At 51.2% G+C, this 17,947-nt stretch overlaps 1 protein-coding gene across 1 annotated transcript in view; it reads right to left on the reverse strand.

Moving 5' to 3' along the window:
• UBE2D4 (ubiquitin conjugating enzyme E2 D4) overlaps positions 1-17,947 on the reverse strand; it is a 377,357-nt gene that overhangs the window by 199,323 nt on the left and 160,087 nt on the right. The window contains exon 3 of the mRNA XM_085636153.1: positions 14,010-14,041. Coding sequence (XP_085492279.1) covers positions 14,010-14,041 — 32 coding nt within the window. The remainder of the gene's footprint in view (positions 1-14,009; positions 14,042-17,947) is intronic.

Raw genomic sequence — 17,947 nt, forward strand, 5'->3', positions numbered from 1 at the left:
TGACGTGGACCTCAGCCAGGCGTGACGCCGAAGAGCCACCGTGGTGGAAATCGCCCGACCCAGCGAGTCCGTGGTGTCAAGTCCACACCGTATGTTATGTTATAGTGTTTTTGTATAGCGCCTATCACCGCCGGTCTCTAAGCGCTCACACAGAAAAGGAACATAACCTGCTGTCTCCTGGATCACTCCGCCGTCCGCCCCAGTTAGGGCAAGGATGTTGATTTTTTTAAACAGATGAGTCTTCAAGTTCTTCCTGAAGGACAGTAGCTGCGAGTCTTCCTTCAGGCTGGCCTGTAGCTCATTCCACAATTGCGGGAGAAGTACAGAAAGAGCCCTGCCCCCTTTAGATTTTAACTTAAATCTGGGTTGGATCAGATTGGAGGCCTTGCCCGACCGCAAGGTTCTGCCTGGAATGTACTTCCTCAAGCGCTGTTTAATGTATTCTGGGGCTTTGCCGAAAATTGCCTTGTGAGCCATGCAAAGACACTTAAACTGCACTCTAAACTTGACAGGCAGCCAGTGCAGCATCCGGAGAAGTGGGGTTGCATGCGAGTTCCTAGGTAGGGAATAGATCAGCCTGGCCGCATCGTTCTGCACCACCTGCAGTTTCCTCAACAACTTCTGCGGCAGGCCAAGATATAAAGCATTTCCATAATCCAGCCTCGAGATGACTGTGGCGGACACGATGGACTGCAGAGTGGGGGCTGATAGAATAGGTGCTAACTTTCGCAGTTGCCTCAGCACCCCCGTGCAAGACCCCACCACCGCCGAGACTTGAGGGGCCATGGACAGGTCTACGTCAACCTTTAGCCCTAGGCTTTTGACCACCCTACCAGGAATAGGTGTTATACCTAGTTCTGGGGGCCAGAACAGATCGCACCAGGGATTGACTCGGTTTGTGATGACCAGCACCTCTGTTTTTTCAGCGTTCACTTTCAGAAGGTTATTGGTCATCCAATTTACAGTGAATCGGAGCAAATTCCTTACCGATTCCTGTGCTTCCCTTGTATCTTCCAGCTGGACCAATAGCTGGGTATCGTCAGCATAGTTAAAAGTTTGACAATTCCTATGCATTAACTCCTCCACCAAGGGTTGTAGGTAAATGTTAAATAGCAAGGGAGAAAGTGCGGACCCCTGGGGTACGCCCCAGGTCACATCACTTGCCTCAGATAACTGGTCTCTCAGCTGCACCCCCTGGGTTCGACCCGTCAGAAAAGATTCAAACCACTTGAGCGCTTGTCCTGTTATTCCCAGCTTTGCGATACGGTCCAGCAAGATGGTATGGCTGACCGTATTGAATGCCGCTGACAAGTCCAATAGAATCAGGGCACAAGGCTGTTTATTGTCCGCCCTGATTCTCAGCTCATCAGTGACAGTGGCCATTACTAGTTCTGTGCTGTGTTGGGGCCGAAAGCCCGCCTGCCTGGCATGGAGTAAACCATGTTCCTCCAGGTGGCTGGCCAGTGTGTTCAGAACATGTTTTTCCAGGATTTTGCCCAGGAATGGCAGATGCGAGATAGGCCTATAGTTCTTTAAAGCCTTGGTGTCTGCTCCTGCTTTCTTTAAGAGTGGAGAAACCCTAGCTTCCTTCAGCTGGACTGGGAGATAGCCCGCCTCTAATGAATCGTTCAGTAGGCTCAACAGCTGCGTTTGAATACCAGGCAGGGCCATTTGAAAGATTCTCGGGGGGCATGGATCCGTGCTGGAGCCAGACTTGACTTGGCCGACAAGCTCAGCCAAGCTCTCCTCGTCAATACATGGGTAACTGTTCAACGTCCCTATCGTCTCCTGACTAGCAGGGCAAGATGACAGCAGAGGTTCAGCTGGGATCTCCGTGAGGTCCCTAATAATGTCCTGTACTTTCTGAAGAAAGAACCTCTGAAAGGTGTCACAGTCGGGTTGGTCACTAGCAGGAATCTTCCCATCCAGCTGCATCAATTCTCTTAGGATCGGAAAGGTCTCCCTTTGTTTGTTCGTGGCCCCTCTAATTCTATTCTCATAGAAGGCTGACTTCCTCACCAGGATATCCGCCTTGTATTTTGAGAGAAGTATTTTATAGGCTTCTGACTCCGCTGGGCTATAGCCGAGTCTCCACCTTCTTTCCAGCTTACGGAGGGCTTGTTTCTTTTCCCTAAGTGAGGCATCAAACCACGGTGCTCCCTTTCCTTTTACTCTGGTCTTCTCCAGCCGCTCAGGGGCCAGTTTGTCCAGAGCAGCACGGATCCAGGCCAAAAGGGCTGTAGTATCGGAGTCTAGGTTCGTCTCCCTCGTCTTAGGAAGTGAAGTGGAGAGCAGCATGGAAAGTAGAGAGTCTGCCTCTATCTTCTTCCAAGACCGGACCTTTCTCCACAATTGACTGGACACTGCAGGTGAGGGGTCTCCTGGGACCCAGCACATGATCAGAAAATGGTCTGACCATATGCAGGGACTGACCTCAGTTATTTCTGTCTGGGATATGGAAGACCAAATTAAGTCTAGTGTATGGCCCTTCACATGCGTTGATCCTACTACTAGTTGCTGTAAGTTAAGCGAGGAAAGATTATTTTCAAACTCTGCCTCTGTAAGGTCTCTAGGTACCTTATCCCAGTGGTACTTGAAGTCCCCTACCACCATAAGGGATTTATATCTGGAGCCCAAATCCGTCAAGAGCTCCAGGAAGGAGTCATTAAAATCTGGCGAGCTCTGTGGTGGGCGGTACACTACCAGCAACATAATACAGGAGGATTTGAGTGAGATTTTTAGCCCCAGGAGCTCCGCACAGTCACAGTTTTTAGCTACAACCTGTGTCACCTTGAGACTTTTTTAAAATAAAATGGCAACCCCCCCCCCCCCCTCTACAGTCATTAAGGCGATTAGACCATAGCGCATCAAAATCGGGAGGCAATGCCGCCAGTATGTCCGGGGTAGATGAAGTACCTAGCCAGGTCTCCGTAAGGGCAAGGATATCAATCTCGCCATCAATAAGGAGTGAAAAAACCTCCAAATGGTGCTTTTGCAAAGAGCGCGTGTTCAGCGTCGCAATTTTTAGCCATCGGGACCTAAGGGGGTGTGGCGAACTCCTGGGTCGACTGGGTTCGCCTTCTCCCTGCAGCAAAGCTTCTTCTCGAAGCTTAGCTAGTGTTGTAGTGTCTAGCCCCGTATTACCTGTCCTTAGAGCCCGAAGGGTATCCATAGAGTAAATATGAGGCAGACGAGGGATACTGGCCCCTGGGCCCGTCCTGGCGCGGACGGGCGCAGACGGGCGCAGACGGGCTTTCCTCTGGCGCTCTGATGTCTCTTGGAGTGCTTCGACTTACCCGAAGACGCGGACGAGCGATGACGATGGCTGTGGCTCCGCGATCGGTCCTTGGACCTCCTCCTGGACCTGGACCGAGAGCGGCGCGGAGCCGAGTGCCGAAGCTCGAGAAGCTTACGGGACCGCTCCCGCCTAGCTTTCGACGTCAAGGCCTGGCAATCGAGGCACGACTCCGCGTCATGGTCGGCCCCCAGGCAATAAAGGCACCGGCGATGGTGATCGGTCACCGACATCAGGCGATGACAGGCGTCACAGGCTTTGAAACCAGGCATCCTACCGGCACCAGAGTCGAGTCGATAGACCAAAAGAAGTCAAAAAAGTTAGTCAAAAAATTACTAGGGGTAAGCTCTTCCCAGATCGGCGCTTGCTGGCGCGGAAAAAAGAAGAACTGACGTCAGCGCGCGAGGGCGGCATCTAAGTACTCCGATGATGTCATTCCGGAGCACGACGCAGACGACGGACGCGGAGCCGCAGAAGACGCCTAGCGACGCGCAAGGGGTATTGCTACAAAAATCTTTCCGGATCCAGCCTGACGCCTGGGGATATTCTAAGGTGAGGAATTTAACTAACGTGTTTCTTTCAGATAGAGTACTGGTAGCCTTATCCAGCCTAATCTTTTTTGGTGGGGTAGGTAAGACAATAGTCTCTTGAAAAGACAATTATCTCCTTGATGGTGGTGCTGAAGGCGGAGGCTTTGTGAGGATGCGTCTAGTTTGAGGTTGAATCTAGATCTGCGCTGTTTAGCACCAACTTTCTCCTGTAGTTTATGGATAGCTGATTTGACCGGAGTTTGTGTCTGCTTGGAAGGTTTCGGTTCGGCGCAGTTTGTGTTTCGGCGCCAAAGTTCCAGTCAGTGCCGAAGGGGTTGATGTTGAAAGTCAGCTCGGTGCCAATGGGCAGGTAGGTGCTGTAGATGTTGGAAGGCTTCGGCTGGTGCTTTGGAGTAGAGGCAGAGGGTGGGGCTTCTGAACCAGTCATTCAGTGCCAGCCATGGCCATGAGGCAGTGGTGGTCTGAAGGCTTCTTGTTGTAGAGTTGCAGGGTGTCTTTTATGGTGGTCAACATTGTGTTGAGGGCCAGAGGGTACATTACTCACTACTTTGACCTCTGACATGGTCTCTGTCACTTTGAAGTCTTGTTCGGGTTTTGAACTTTGTTCGACAGAGAACGACTCTTCCACAACTAAGAAAACCTGTTTGTGGTGTTCTTCACCGATGTCTTCTAGGCTGAAGAGGTTGGTATTGTCTTCGGTGCTCCTTCACTGCATCTCAAGCGGGCATGTCAGGCGGTGTCAGAGGATCTTTTTCGAGCGTAAAGCATGACAGGCCTCAACCTGCCTCCCTATGTTCCGGTGAATAACACAGGCTACAGACCTGATGCGAATTAGTCTGTGGATATTTTGTGTGGCAGCAGGAGAAGACAATCAAAGGCGTCCATTCCATTACCAGCAGGGCCGTTAGTGGAGGACCTGGTGGAGAGTAAGTTTGAAGGATCCAAAGGGCGAGGCCCTCGAGCGGCCACAGTAGAAGCGCTTTGACTCTATGAGCAATTGTCCCTCAATACCCTGTGGGTAAAGTGCGATCGAAAAAAATACCAGCGCGATTTACAGTGGATTGGGAACCGAAGAGATTCATAACGATCTCAACTGAGAGCTCAAGCGCACACATCTGAACCAGATAGTGGAAAGAAAACAATCTTGCAATGGAATGGATGTCTATGCGCGTCATTACAAAGAGGAGTCGTCACTTTATCGCATTACTCGAAAGACTTCTTCGAAGAATATGCACGCACCTGAATCCAACACTAGATGGCAGGAGTATGCACAGTATCTGTATCTACAGCTACACATGCCTCTAACCTATTGTCCCAGGTGGCTCAACCCAGACCTCTAACAACTCTAACCTATTGTCCCAGGTGGCTCACCCAGACCTCTAACAACTCCTTAGAATAGCTACTCACCTTGGTATCACTCTGACTTTATAATTATTTAGAAGGAGTAGTTTCTTACCTGTAACTCCAGTTCTGTAGTAGGGGTATCTCTGTTATAGTCATAATCTATGAATAATCCCCGCTCATGTGCGGGGACCCCGGAGCAATCAAAAATATCTCTTAAGCTGTCCCGCATTTGCAAACCTGCAAAGACACTTAAGAGACAGACAAAATAATACAGCCTAATCACAACAAGGCTGCACTGGCCAGCACTTCCTCTGAAGTGAACACAAAAGCCAAAATAAAGTTGAAATGTCATTTTTATTCACATTTGACATGTTCCTTTATTATCACACACTCCCTTCACCAAAATCCCTTTAAACAATAGAGAGGAAGGGGTGGACAGACAAGCCCTATAGGCTGTCATTATGTGTCTGCTAAAGGGATACCGTGCCTTTAAGAAACTCTCCAGAGACCCCCGGTATCCCAGGATGCACAGCCAACACAAGTTACTTTCAGTTCTTTTTGAAGGTGTATAACAACAGGCCTGATACTGTCAGGTTACTCCACCGGGGAGGAGGGAGGGTCGCTAATGACTATAACAGAGATACCCCTACTGCAGAACTGGAGTTACAGGTAAGAAACTACTCCTTCTGTAGTAGGGGATCTCTGTGTATAGTCATAATCTATGAATAGAATGGCAAGCCCATCCCAACCAACAAGAAGCGGTGGAGTAAGTCCAACCACCAACAAATCACTGTGCAAACAAATTCCTCAGCGAAGCCTGTCCAACCTGCGCATCTGCCCTAGCATCAGAATCCAGGCAGTAATGCTTTGTAAACGTATGGACTGACTTCCAGGTGGCAGCCTTACAAATGTCCGCAATGGGAACATTCCAAAGCAAAGCGGTAGTAGCCGCCTTGCCTCTAGTCGAATGTGCCGTAAGGCTTACCCCCCAACGTTTTATTAGCTTTTTGGTAACAAAGCTGAATACAGGAAACAATCCATCTGGAAATGGACTGCTTTGAGGTAGCTAAACCAGTTCTTACCGAACCATAATTAAACAGTTGATCCGACCTGCGGATATCTTTTGTCTTATCCAGGTAGAATTTCAACACCCTACGTACATCAAGTGAATGCAGAGACCTCTCCGCCGGAGAGGAAGGATGCTGAAAAAACGTAGGCAAAGTTATCATCTGATTCACATGGAAATCTGATATTACCTTAGGCAAAAATTTAGGATGGGTACGCATCACTACTTTAGAAGCATGGAAAACAGTATACGGCTCTTGACAACACAGAGCCTGAATCTCACTCACCCTCCTGGCCGATGTAATGGCCACAAGGAAGGCAGCCTTCCAAGACAAATGCTGCAACGAAGCCTTATGGATAGGCTCAAAAGGCTCCCTCATCAATCTAGATAACACCACATTCAATTCCCATGGTGGAGAAGGTCTTCTAACAGGGGGAAACACCTTACGCAAACCCTCCAAAAAATCCTTAATCACAGGGATTTGAAAAAATGAGGTTTGAGAAGGGCCCTTCCTATACGCAGTCAGAGCTGCGAGATGAACCTTAATAGACTGAAAATTAAGCCCAGATTGAGCTAACTGCAGCAGATAAGGCAAAATAACATCTTCTTTACAGGATGTAGGGTCAAAGTCCTTTGCCTTGCACCATAAGCAGAATCTCTTCCACTTATATCTATAAGAAGTCCTCGTAGACGGTCTCTTAGCCTCTTTCAAGATCTCCATACAGTCCTGAGGCAGGTTCAAGTGTCCATACTGTACTAGCTCAGGAGCCATGCTGCCAAACTCAAGGACGAGAGATTGGGGTGAACCATCTGTCCTCCGAACTTCGTGAGAAGGTCCGGCCGACACGGCAGGCGTCGGTGTGGCAGAACAGATCGGTGAAGAAGGTCGGTGAACCACCATTGCCTCGGCCACTCCGGAGCAATCAGGATCATTCTGGCTCTGGATTGCGACAGCTTGATCAGCCCCGCCGGGATCAGGGGAATGGGTGGAAAGGCGTAGAGAAAGCTGTTGGACCAGCTGATCCACAGGGCATTCCCCAGCGTCCCTGGTTGGTAGTACCTGGACGCGAAGTTGCGGCATTTGCTGTTTTCTGCCGTAGCGAACAGATCTAGATCCGGAGTGCCCCACTCTGCGAAGACGTCTCTTAGCACGTCGTCGTTTAGCATCCACTCGTGGTTCTCTTGAACGAGCCTGCTGAGCGCGTCTGCTTGGGCATTCTGCACTCCCGGCAGATGGGTCGCCGTGATCGTCAGGTTCCTGGCCACCAGCCAGTTCCAGATCGCCTGTGCCTCCCGAGACAGGGTGCGTGAACGTGAGCCCCCCTGCTTGTTGAGGTAATACATGGTAGTAGTATTGTCCGTCTGAACCAGCAGGGAGTTCGTCCTGAAGGAGGGATGGAAGGCCTTCAAGGCCAAGTGTACCGCTCTGAGTTCCAAAAAGTTGATATGGTATGTCGTCTCCATCTGCGACCATATCCCCTGAATCTGAAGAGGGCCCGAATGCGCTCCCCAGCCCTGGAGAGACGCATCGGTCACTATGGTCTGGACCGGAATATCCTTGTGAAAAGGAGTCCCCTTGCAGACATTCTCTGGGGCACACCACCATTTCAGAGACTGCCGAGCGTGTTGAGACAGCTGGATCCTGTCCTCCCAACGCCCCCGTCTCTGGTCCCATTGATCCTCCAGACATTCCTGTAGGGGCCTCATATGCTGACGCGCATTGGGGGTGAGAAAGATGCAAGAAGCCATCGACCCCAGTAAGGAAGACACCGTCCTCACCGTAGGAGAGCGGGCTGAGATGAGATGCCGCGCCTTCCCACGGATCGATAAGCATCTCTCCTCCGAAGGACACGCGCTTGCGGTCAAGGTATTGACCGAGGCCCCCAAGTATTGGAGACACTGCACAGGGATCGGCACTGACTTCGACATGTTGATGTGCAGGCCCAGGCGATGCAGCAAGGCAGCTGTCCTGTTGAAATGGCACTGGGCTTCCTGGTAAGTGGACGCTTTGATCAACCAATCGTCCAGGTAAGGATACACAAACACCTTGGTCTTCCGCAGGTGTGCCGCGACCACCGCCATGCACTTGGAGAACGTCCGTGGTGCAGACTTCAGGCCAAACGGGAGTACTGAATACTGGTAATGGTTGTTGCCTACCAGAAACCTCAGGAACTTGCGATGCTGTGGTGCGATCGGCACATGAAAGTAAGAGTCCTGCAGATCTATGGCGCACAGCCAGTCTCCTCGATGCAACTGAGGGTAAATCTGATGCAGGGACAACATACGGAACTTTTCTCTGCGGATCCACTTGTTGGCTTGACGCAGATCTAGAATAGGCCTGAACTCGTTCTTGTCCTTTTTTCTTACGAGAAAGAACCGTGAGTAGAGACCTCTTCCTTTTTGCTGCAAAGGAACCGCTTCTATCGCCCTCTTTTTTAACAGAACGTCTGCCTCCCGCTGGAGCTCCCTTACCATGTAGGAGGAGCGCACTGGTGGAATCTGTGGAGGCGGGCTGGTGAAACGAAGACAGTACCCATTGCAAACAATATTCAGCACCCACTTGTCCTGCGTTATTGTCCTCCACTCTGCCAGGTAGTGTTGAATACTTCCCCCCACCGGAGCGGGTAACGGATGAGGGGAAAGTAACTTTTCAGGGCTTCGACCCGGCCGGGCCTTTGTTCCCCGCCGAGGACTGATGCTGGCCTCTGCCCCTCTGCCCCTTCTGAAAGGACTGCCTCGGGTACTGCTGCTGTTGCTGGGGCTGTTGTTGGTGGCCCGACTGACACCCTTGGCCTCTCTGCTTGGCGTAGCGCCTGCCCGAGGATCGGAAGGACCTCCTCTGCTCCTTGGGCCTCTCCAGCCCCACCGCCTTTAGAGTTTCCGCCTCAGCCTTCATGCGGGCCATCTCGTAATCCGCATGTGACCCGAACAGCGTCGTGCCAGAGAATGGTAAATTGGCGATCTTCTGCTGTGCTTCAGGCTTGAGCGGGGTCAGCCGCAGCCAGGAATGCCTCCTCATGTGTATGCCGTGGCAGTACCCATGGGCCGCCAGCAGCGACACATCCCCGCCGCACTGATGATCTGATTAGAGACCATCATGCCCTCGTTCAGCACCTCCTGAAAGTCCTCCCTCTTGTCTCTAGGCAGGGAGGCAGCGAACTGTTGCAGGGAGTCCCAAAGAGACCCGTCATAGCGCCCCAACAGAGCGGAGGCGCTGCACATCCTCCTCCCCAAGAAGTCCATTTTGCGACTCTCCTTATCCGGAGGAGCCGTGGATGAAGGCGTCGTAGAGTGTTGCTTACGAGCCGCCGCCACGATAACAGAATCCGGTGGAGGATCCACTCTGAGGAACGCCGGGTCCGAGTCAGGAGCCCTGTACTTTTTCAGCAGTCTCGAGGGCGCCGGTTTCACCACGGCCGGCGTCAAGAACACCTCCATTGCAGGTTCCTCCAACCCCGGAACCAACGGGAGGAGGGGGCGCGACAGATGAGCCTTATGCAAAGTCTCAAAGATCACAGAAGTAGTGGGAATAGGGGTAGTGACTGATATCCCCAACTTCGCCGCCCCTCTCATCAGCACCTCCTGGAACGTGGCAATGTCATCCACCGGCGAGACGCGGGTAGGAGGCGTCTCCGACAGCGAGGGCGAAAACCGGCCAGTCCCAGAAGAGTACGTGCCCCTCGAGCCCCTGGAACGAGACCGATACCTCCGTCGTCCATGTCCAGAGCGAGTGGACGATCTGCGCCGACTCCGTGATCGCCTGCGAGGGCGAGAGCGAGATCTCTGCCTGTGAGGAACCCTCGGGGGCGGAGGCGGTGGTGGCGATGCAGGCAGCTGAGGCACGGGCAGAGGCAGCGGAGGAGGGGGCGGAGGGAGAGGAGGAGGAGGAGGAAGGGCAGGCACCGGTGGAGGAGCCGGCGGAAGATCAGGCACCGGAGGCAGAGGCGGCTGCTGGGTACGCAGCGGGGACAGATGTTCCGAAGCCCCATCACTCCTAGCAGGCGAGCCCCCACCAGAACTGTCCGGGCTCGCGGCCACTCTCCTCTTCTTGGCGGGCCTGTCCCGCGTGGAGGCCACCGACGGGGAACGTCCGCGTCTCCCCGATCCCCGACTGGAGATCGTAATCACTGAGGACGTGTTCCCCAATGTCTGTGACGTCGAACTGTACGTCGACCTCGTCCGGCGTCTCTTAGCCCTCGACGTCGAACCACGCCTCCTCGACGTCGAACCACGCCTCCTCGACGTCGAACCACGCCTCCTCGACGTCGAACCACGCCTCCTCGACGTCGAACCACGCCTCCTCGACGTCGAACCACGCCTCCTCGACGTCGAACCACGCCTCCTCGACGTCGAACCACGCCTCCTCGACGTCGCCGCGGTGTCGACTTCTGCCTCGACGTCGAACGCTGGTGTCTCGACGTCGAACGCTGGTGTCTCGACGTCGAACGCTGGTGTCTCGACGTCGAACGCTGGTGTCTCGACGTCGAACGCTGGTGTCTCGACGTCGAACGCTGGTGTCTCGACGTCGAACGCTGGTGTCTCGACGTCGAACGCTGGTGTCTCGACGTCGAACGCTGGTGTCTCGACGTCGAACGCTGGTGTCTCGACGTCGAACGCTGGTGTCTCGACGTCGAACGCTGGTGTCTCGACGTCGAACGCTGGTGTCTCGACGTCGAACGCTGGTGTCTCGACGTCGAACGCTGGTGTCTCGACGTCGAACGCTGGTGTCTCGACGTCGAACGCTGGTGTCTCGACGTCGACGACCTGTGCCTCGACGTCGGCGACCTGTGCCTCGACGACGGCGACCTGTGCCTCGACGACGGCGACCTGTGCCTCGACGGCGACCTGTGCCTCGACGACGGCGACCTGTGCCTCGACGGCGACCTGTGCCTCGACGGCGACCTGTGCCTCGACGGCGACCTGTGCCTCGACGGCGACCTGTGCCTCGACGGCGACCTGTGCCTCGACGGCGACCTGTGCCTCGACGGCGACCTGTGCCTCGACGGCGACCTGTGCCTCGACGGCGACCTGTGCCTCGACGGCGACCTGTGCCTCGACGGCGACCTGTGCCTCGACGGCGACCTGTGCCTCGACGGCGACCTGTGCCTCGACGGCGACCTGTGCTTCGACGGCGATCGTCTCCGCCTGGACGGCGGGCGCCGGGATCTCGGCGTCAACTCCGTCAGCGTCGAGCCGTGGGTCGACGGCGAAGGTGGCGAGTGAAGTCCATGGGGCTCGGTACGACGTTGATGTGTTGTTGACGTCGACCGTGACACCTGCGACGGCGACCCGGTCCCGGGTCTCGCCGGCCCCTCCCTCGACGTCGAACGCCGAGGCTACCGCGACCCAGAGCCCTGGATCGACGGCGAACATACCGGTGCCTTCTCTCTCGCCGTCGACGTCGTCGCCGTCGAACGCGACCTACCAGCCGGTAGGTGCGGTTTCTGCTCCCTGCTCTGCCCGGAGGTCCCTCCAGGGGCTGAAGCATGGGCGGAGGAGGGAGAATGAGACCCTCCATGACCCGAAGTCCCACCGGTCCTCTGCTGCTCCTGTCTCTGAAGGCGAATCTTCTCCCTGTCCCTCAGGGTCCTCTTAGAAAAGGTTTTACAGATGGCACATGTAGCTGGGACATGTGAGGGCGACAAGCAGAGGATACACACATCATGTGGGTCCGTCTTAGCCTTTTTCCTCCCACACTCAGGGCAGTTATCGAACAAAGCCATGCTAAGAGTGGGCCAAAACTGCTCCAGGTTGCAGGCAGTAGTAGACAAAGGCTCTAGACGTCGAATGAAAACACTATTTATCCAAAAAATCCAATTTTAATCAAGTAAACCACCCAAAAGGGTAGAGCTCAAGCTCCAGGGTCCTGCTAGCAGGAGCCGGAAAAAAGAACTGAAAGTAACTTGTGTTGGCTGTGCATCCTGGGATACCGGGGGTCTCTGGAGAGTTTCTTAAAGGCACGGTATCCCTTTAGCAGACACATAATGACAGCCTATAGGGCTTGTCTGTCCACCCCTTCCTCTCTATTGTTTAAAGGGATTTTGGTGAAGGGAGTGTGTGATAATAAAGGAACATGTCAAATGTGAATAAAAATGACATTTCAACTTTATTTTGGCTTTTGTGTTCACTTCAGAGGAAGTGCTGGCCAGTGCAGCCTTGTTGTGATTAGGCTGTATTATTTTGTCTGTCTCTTAAGTGTCTTTGCAGGTTTGCAAATGCGGGACAGCTTAAGAGATATTTTTGATTGCTCCGGGGTCCCCGCACATGGGCGGGGATTATTCATAGATTATGACTATACACAGAGATCCCCTACTACAGAACAAGGCATGCCACAAGGGGAATCACAGAGCTCTGCTGATACAAATGGCACTAATATTACCAATCACCAAAAGAAATGAACAGCAGACAATCAAGAAATACAATCATAATAGACAAAGCAACATAAAATTTAGACAGTAAACACAGAGTAGGGGAATAAGAAAGACAAATGGAAATCCATATGCAGAACAAGAGAGTAAAAATACAGGCACAAGACTAAAGACTTCAGAATTTAGATTTTATTTGGTCGCTAAGACATGTTAAAGCATGGTTGACCTTTTCCTCGATAGTTCGGAGATGCGAGTGTACCGCAGAAGCAACATGACAGGTCTGAGCCATGTGTTCTCCAGCTACGAGGAGGAAGCAAAACTAAGTACTTAACCTACAGTTTAAAATACTGAGGTGGATGTTTAACATCTCACAAACCCTATTGATGCAGGTAGTATTTTTCAACATGATTGTACTCTACATGTATCAGTGCAAGCAGAAAGGGCGACTAGGAGTACTGATGAATGCCACGGACACCTTCCCTAAGGGTTGATACGGGCAGAAACATGTCGACCTCAATGTGTGGGCAGAACTATTCCCCGCTTTTTTTTTTATTCTGCCATTAGAGGATTCATTAGACTTCACTTCACAACTTTGTAGGCAGTTTAATTAACTTTTTCTTTCTAACACTTATCCCCTCTGCACACCCCCACACCTTTCAGGCTACGCAAGTGGCATAGCTTATCTACTCATTATCACTTTAAGCTTCCCTATACTTTTAAGGGTAGTCACTAGCATCTACTCCTTTGGAGAAATGCCTGGAGGGGCCCAATAATAAAGCATGCCACCCACCGGGTAATGAGGGCCATCATCCTTAACCAGGTAGGGTTCCCCACTAAACTACACTAGAATAGGGATCTAGTCTTTTTGTAGTGGCAACCTGCTCTACATGTGGCTCGGTAAAGCATGGTTGCTACAAGCCCTTGACTGCAGAGCGAGACATAATTTTCCTTGTACGACTTCCCTGTTTATTCAAAACCTCAGAGCTTTATAATGAATGGAAGATTCTATACATAAGTTAATGTGACTTAATTTGAAAAACTATTAAGAGGCATAATACAAGATTCCCCAGTTGCTTTAAAGCAGGTGTTTATTCCAAAGTTCACAATAGAATGCTTGGTATGAAAGTGGATTACAATGGATCGCACACTACTAAGCATGCTCTGAACATATACCAATACTGATAGCAAGCGCTAAGCCCCTTAAATGATGAAGTGACTAGTCTTTCATTGGAGCAGACACTTCAAATCCCCCCCAACCCCCCGTGCAAAAAAGTTCTAACGAAACCTATGTGGCATTATAGCAGTATGTAAGTCTGACTTTTTTTCATCAAAGGAGAAAGGGAAACTAACAGCGCACACCCACACACACTTTTGCTTCTACTTACCGGGCCCATAATGGTGGCTTGCCAGTGGAACACTAGGAAACAACAAGACAACTGTAGTTAATGTAGAACAAAAATCAACAAACATCAACAGCAGGGAATAATAACAGGTTAACAAAGAGAAACTGCTTATAATTATACAAAAACAGATATAGGAGCAGGGGCTATATACAAATCTAACAAGTAAGATCGGAAAATGTGTTTGTTGAGGTGCACTTTGAGGTCCTTTTTAAAGCTGCGATAGGAAGGGTTGCATCGCAGGTCTTTGGGGAGGGCATTCCAGGTGATTGGGGCATTACCGGAGAAGGAGTGTGATTGAGTGGATTTTTTTTTTTTAAACAAGGGTGGTACAAGGAGGAGAGCTTTTATACTTCTCAGAGCTCGCGAACTGCCCGCTATGCAGAGTTTGTTGGCGAGGTATGGCGGAGTGATTTGGTGGCGGGCTTGGTGTGTAACGCAAGCATTTTTGTAGGCAGACCTGCCTTTGATGGGGAGCCATTTAAGAGTTTTGAGGGCTGGGGAGAGGTGGTCGAAATGTTTGCAGTCGGTGAGGAGTCTGGCTGCAAGGTTTTAAAAAAAAAACACTTTATTTATATTTTATTAGAGAGATCATACACAATGTATACAAATATGGCAGGAAAAAAGCCAGTAACAGAGTTCATGCAGTGTACATTTTCAATTATCGGTGTAGCCCCATAGGTAGTCGGGGAACCCCGCTGTGGGAGAGAAGTAGCAGTACATGCATCGAAGTGTCAGAACTGAAAACATGATACTTTAGCATAACGCATAGCTTACAATCGAACATACTAGCCACAGCTTCAACTTTGTATTCTCAAACCCATCAAGAGCTCGATATGCAGGAAGATGCCTGATCAGTTAGAAATCTGATCCTCATTTGGTGCAGGTATGGTGGTGATACATCAGGGTCTGGAGGCGCATCGCGGTCACGAAGCCATGTCGTGAAAAGTTCCCAGATGTCTTTTGGTCTGGATGCAGTCGGCATGAGGTCCCAGTAAAGTGTCAGTTGCTCTTGACAATAAACTATGTCGTGTAACCAGTCCTTGATTTTGGGGCCTCGGGTGGCTCCCCAATGGATTGCGAGCCTACATCTGGCAAGAACAATCATGGCCGTTAAGCGGCGGTACTCTGGCGTGTCTGTGCCACGTAACCCAACAGCAACACCAGGGTAGTGTGGGCAAAGGGCTGGCCTGTGATTTCATGTATAGTTTCGGATACCTTTGTCCAATAGTCAGACCGCGGGACACTCCCAGGCCACGTGAAGAAAAGCGGCCCCTTCCCGTCTACATTTCCAACAATTCGAGGTGTCTCGGAGTGTTATTTTAAATAGTTGTAGAGGGGTCCTATAAAGTCTGTGAAGAAACTTGAAGTGTATTAAACGTAACTTATAATTGGAGATAAACATTTTGACTGAAAGCAGCAATGGGCCCACTGCTCGTCTGTAGGGATGCCTCCCAGGTCTAGACGCCACACCAGGGTCCGAATATGGTGTGTGTATTTGTGTGATGGTGTACAGCAAAGTTACAAGTCTGCATGGCGATGGTGTACTTAATAGATTATGAAGGGAGTGTAGGGTTGCAGGGGAGCCAGATAGGTAGGATGTAGTGCCTTACAGGTTGTCTTAAGTTGGTGGAAGAGGAGCTTCTCCAGCAATGGGGCCGCCTCCCTTTACCGCTCTGCTGGTTTGGGTAAAAAAGCACCATTGGGGTAGAGATCTTCCATAGTGGTGATACCCATACGTTTTGCTCTGCCGATTATGCCCCCGTCATGAAGGAAAGGGAAGTGGGGATGTCTCGCCAGCGGCACCGATGGGGCATATAGCAATGGGGCCTGTACTCGTTTCCTCAACCCCTCCCAAGCCCAGCGAACCATCTCCATGGTATTAATTTTGTTCGGGGTGCGTCCAAAGAGATAATAGATGGCTGTACTAAGCGGAATAGGGACTGCTATATCTTTCTCTGTCGCAACATGTGGCTGAAAGGGGACAGGGTAAGTCCAGTAATGGAGAAATAGAGCCTGGGCACTTCGAGCATGCAGTTCAAAATCCGGGGCTCCGAGGCCCCCTCTGCTTATCGGGCGAGTGAGGACTTCCCAACTAATCCTTGGCTGTTTGCCAGCCCAAACCAGAGATATGGCTGCAGATCGTACTTGTTTAAAGAAGGCCTGGGTCAGAGGAATTGGAATGTTTACAAAGTAATATAAAAACTTAGGGAGGACTATCATTTGAAAAATGTCGATTCTACCTGCCAATGATAATGGTAGCAGTGACCAGCTTTTGAGTTTTTCCTCCAGCCAGGAGTACAGTTTGCCAAAGTTTAGATTCCACAGGAGTTGCAGATCTCTGCAGAGCCACACCCCCAAGTACTTAATCTCGCCCTCAGCCCAGTGTAAGGGGAGCTCGAGAGTTCTGCACACTGGGGCATCTGTCAATGGTAAAATGGAAGATTTTCCCCAGTTGATGTGAATCCCAGAGAACGCCCCAAATCGCAAAAGCTCTCGAATGTTATGTCATCCGCGTACGTAGATATAGTGAGGTTGCGGGCAGTGAAGATTAAGCCACGGGAGGGGTGATGTTGACGAATTCGGGCTGATAGAGGCTCCATCACAATAGCGAATAGGAGGGGAGAGAGGGGGCACCCCTGGCGGGTGCCTCTGGATATCGGGAATGCGTCTGATAGAAGGCCATTGGCTAGGTGTCTCGCTGTTGGTTTAGTGTAGAGGAAGTTGATCAACTTGAGGAAGTTGGGACTAAATCCCAGGCGCTGCAGGATAGTAAATAAATAGGACCACTCAATGGAGTCGAACGCTTTGGTAGCGTCTAAAAAAAACTGCAGCCGAAGGAAGTTTGGGATCTATTTGATGGAGGACCGAAAAAAAGGTTTGCAGGTTCTGGGCTGTCGATCTTCCGGGAATAAAACCAGATTGGTCAGGGCGGGCAATGATCGGTAGTAGGGGCTGTAGTCGATTAGCAATTCGCTTAGCTAGAATTTTGGTGTCTATGTTTATAAGTGACAAGGGGCTGTAAGAATTGCAGAGTGTTGGGGGTTTATCTGGTTTAAGCAATGCGATGATTATCGCTTCTCGCATGGACTGGGGCTGCTCCTGATGGACATCTAGTAGTCTGGGGGTGAGGATGTCGGCATAGGTTTTATAAAAAGGGTGGTTAGTCCGTCTAGTCCTGGTGCCTTACCAGTCGGGAGTGCTCTAATAATCTGGGTGATGTCCTCTATCGTGAAGGGGAGGTCGAAATACTCCCTATGTCTCGGGCTCAGCTACACAAGTTGTAGGGAGTCAAGATAAGTAACCAGGATGTATAGAAAGTTGCTTGGCCTCATACAAGGATGCATAAAATTTGGTAAGAAATTCATGTGTGCCTAATTGGCCACGGATAGGAGTGGAGTCAACGTCTAGGAGCTCTGCTATATATGTGGGGGCGTTTTTGTGATGCAATAAATTGGCAAGAGTTTCCCAGCTCTGTCCCCTTCCCCATATCCGCGGGCTCTGGTCTCCATTCCCAAGAATGGTGTCTCCCTCTCTGCTTCCCGCTCAAATTCCGTGATTAGGGTACGGATAGATCCCAAACTTGCAGCATCTTTGGTTGCATAAAACTGTGTTTCCAAGCCCTTAATATCTTGTTCCAGTCGAGCTAGAGTTGTGCGAATGGATTTAAGAACACCAGATTGTTTGGAGATACAGGCCCCCAGTATAACCACTTTAAAAGCTTCCCATAATATGGATGGGGAGTCCACTGAACCTTCATTGGTAGGATATCTCTTTGAATTTCTGTGGCTATTTCGGCCTTGAAGGCAGAGTCTAAGAGGGCATGAGGTGGGAGCCGCCACACAAAGGCGCATGGTTGCGTGACTGAAATGTTCCACTTAACAGTACCGGGGCATGATCGGAGACGAATGCGTTACTGAGGA

This window comes from Triturus cristatus, chromosome 11 (genome assembly GCF_964204655.1).
Source record: "Triturus cristatus chromosome 11, aTriCri1.1, whole genome shotgun sequence".
NCBI lineage: Eukaryota > Metazoa > Chordata > Amphibia > Caudata > Salamandridae > Triturus > Triturus cristatus.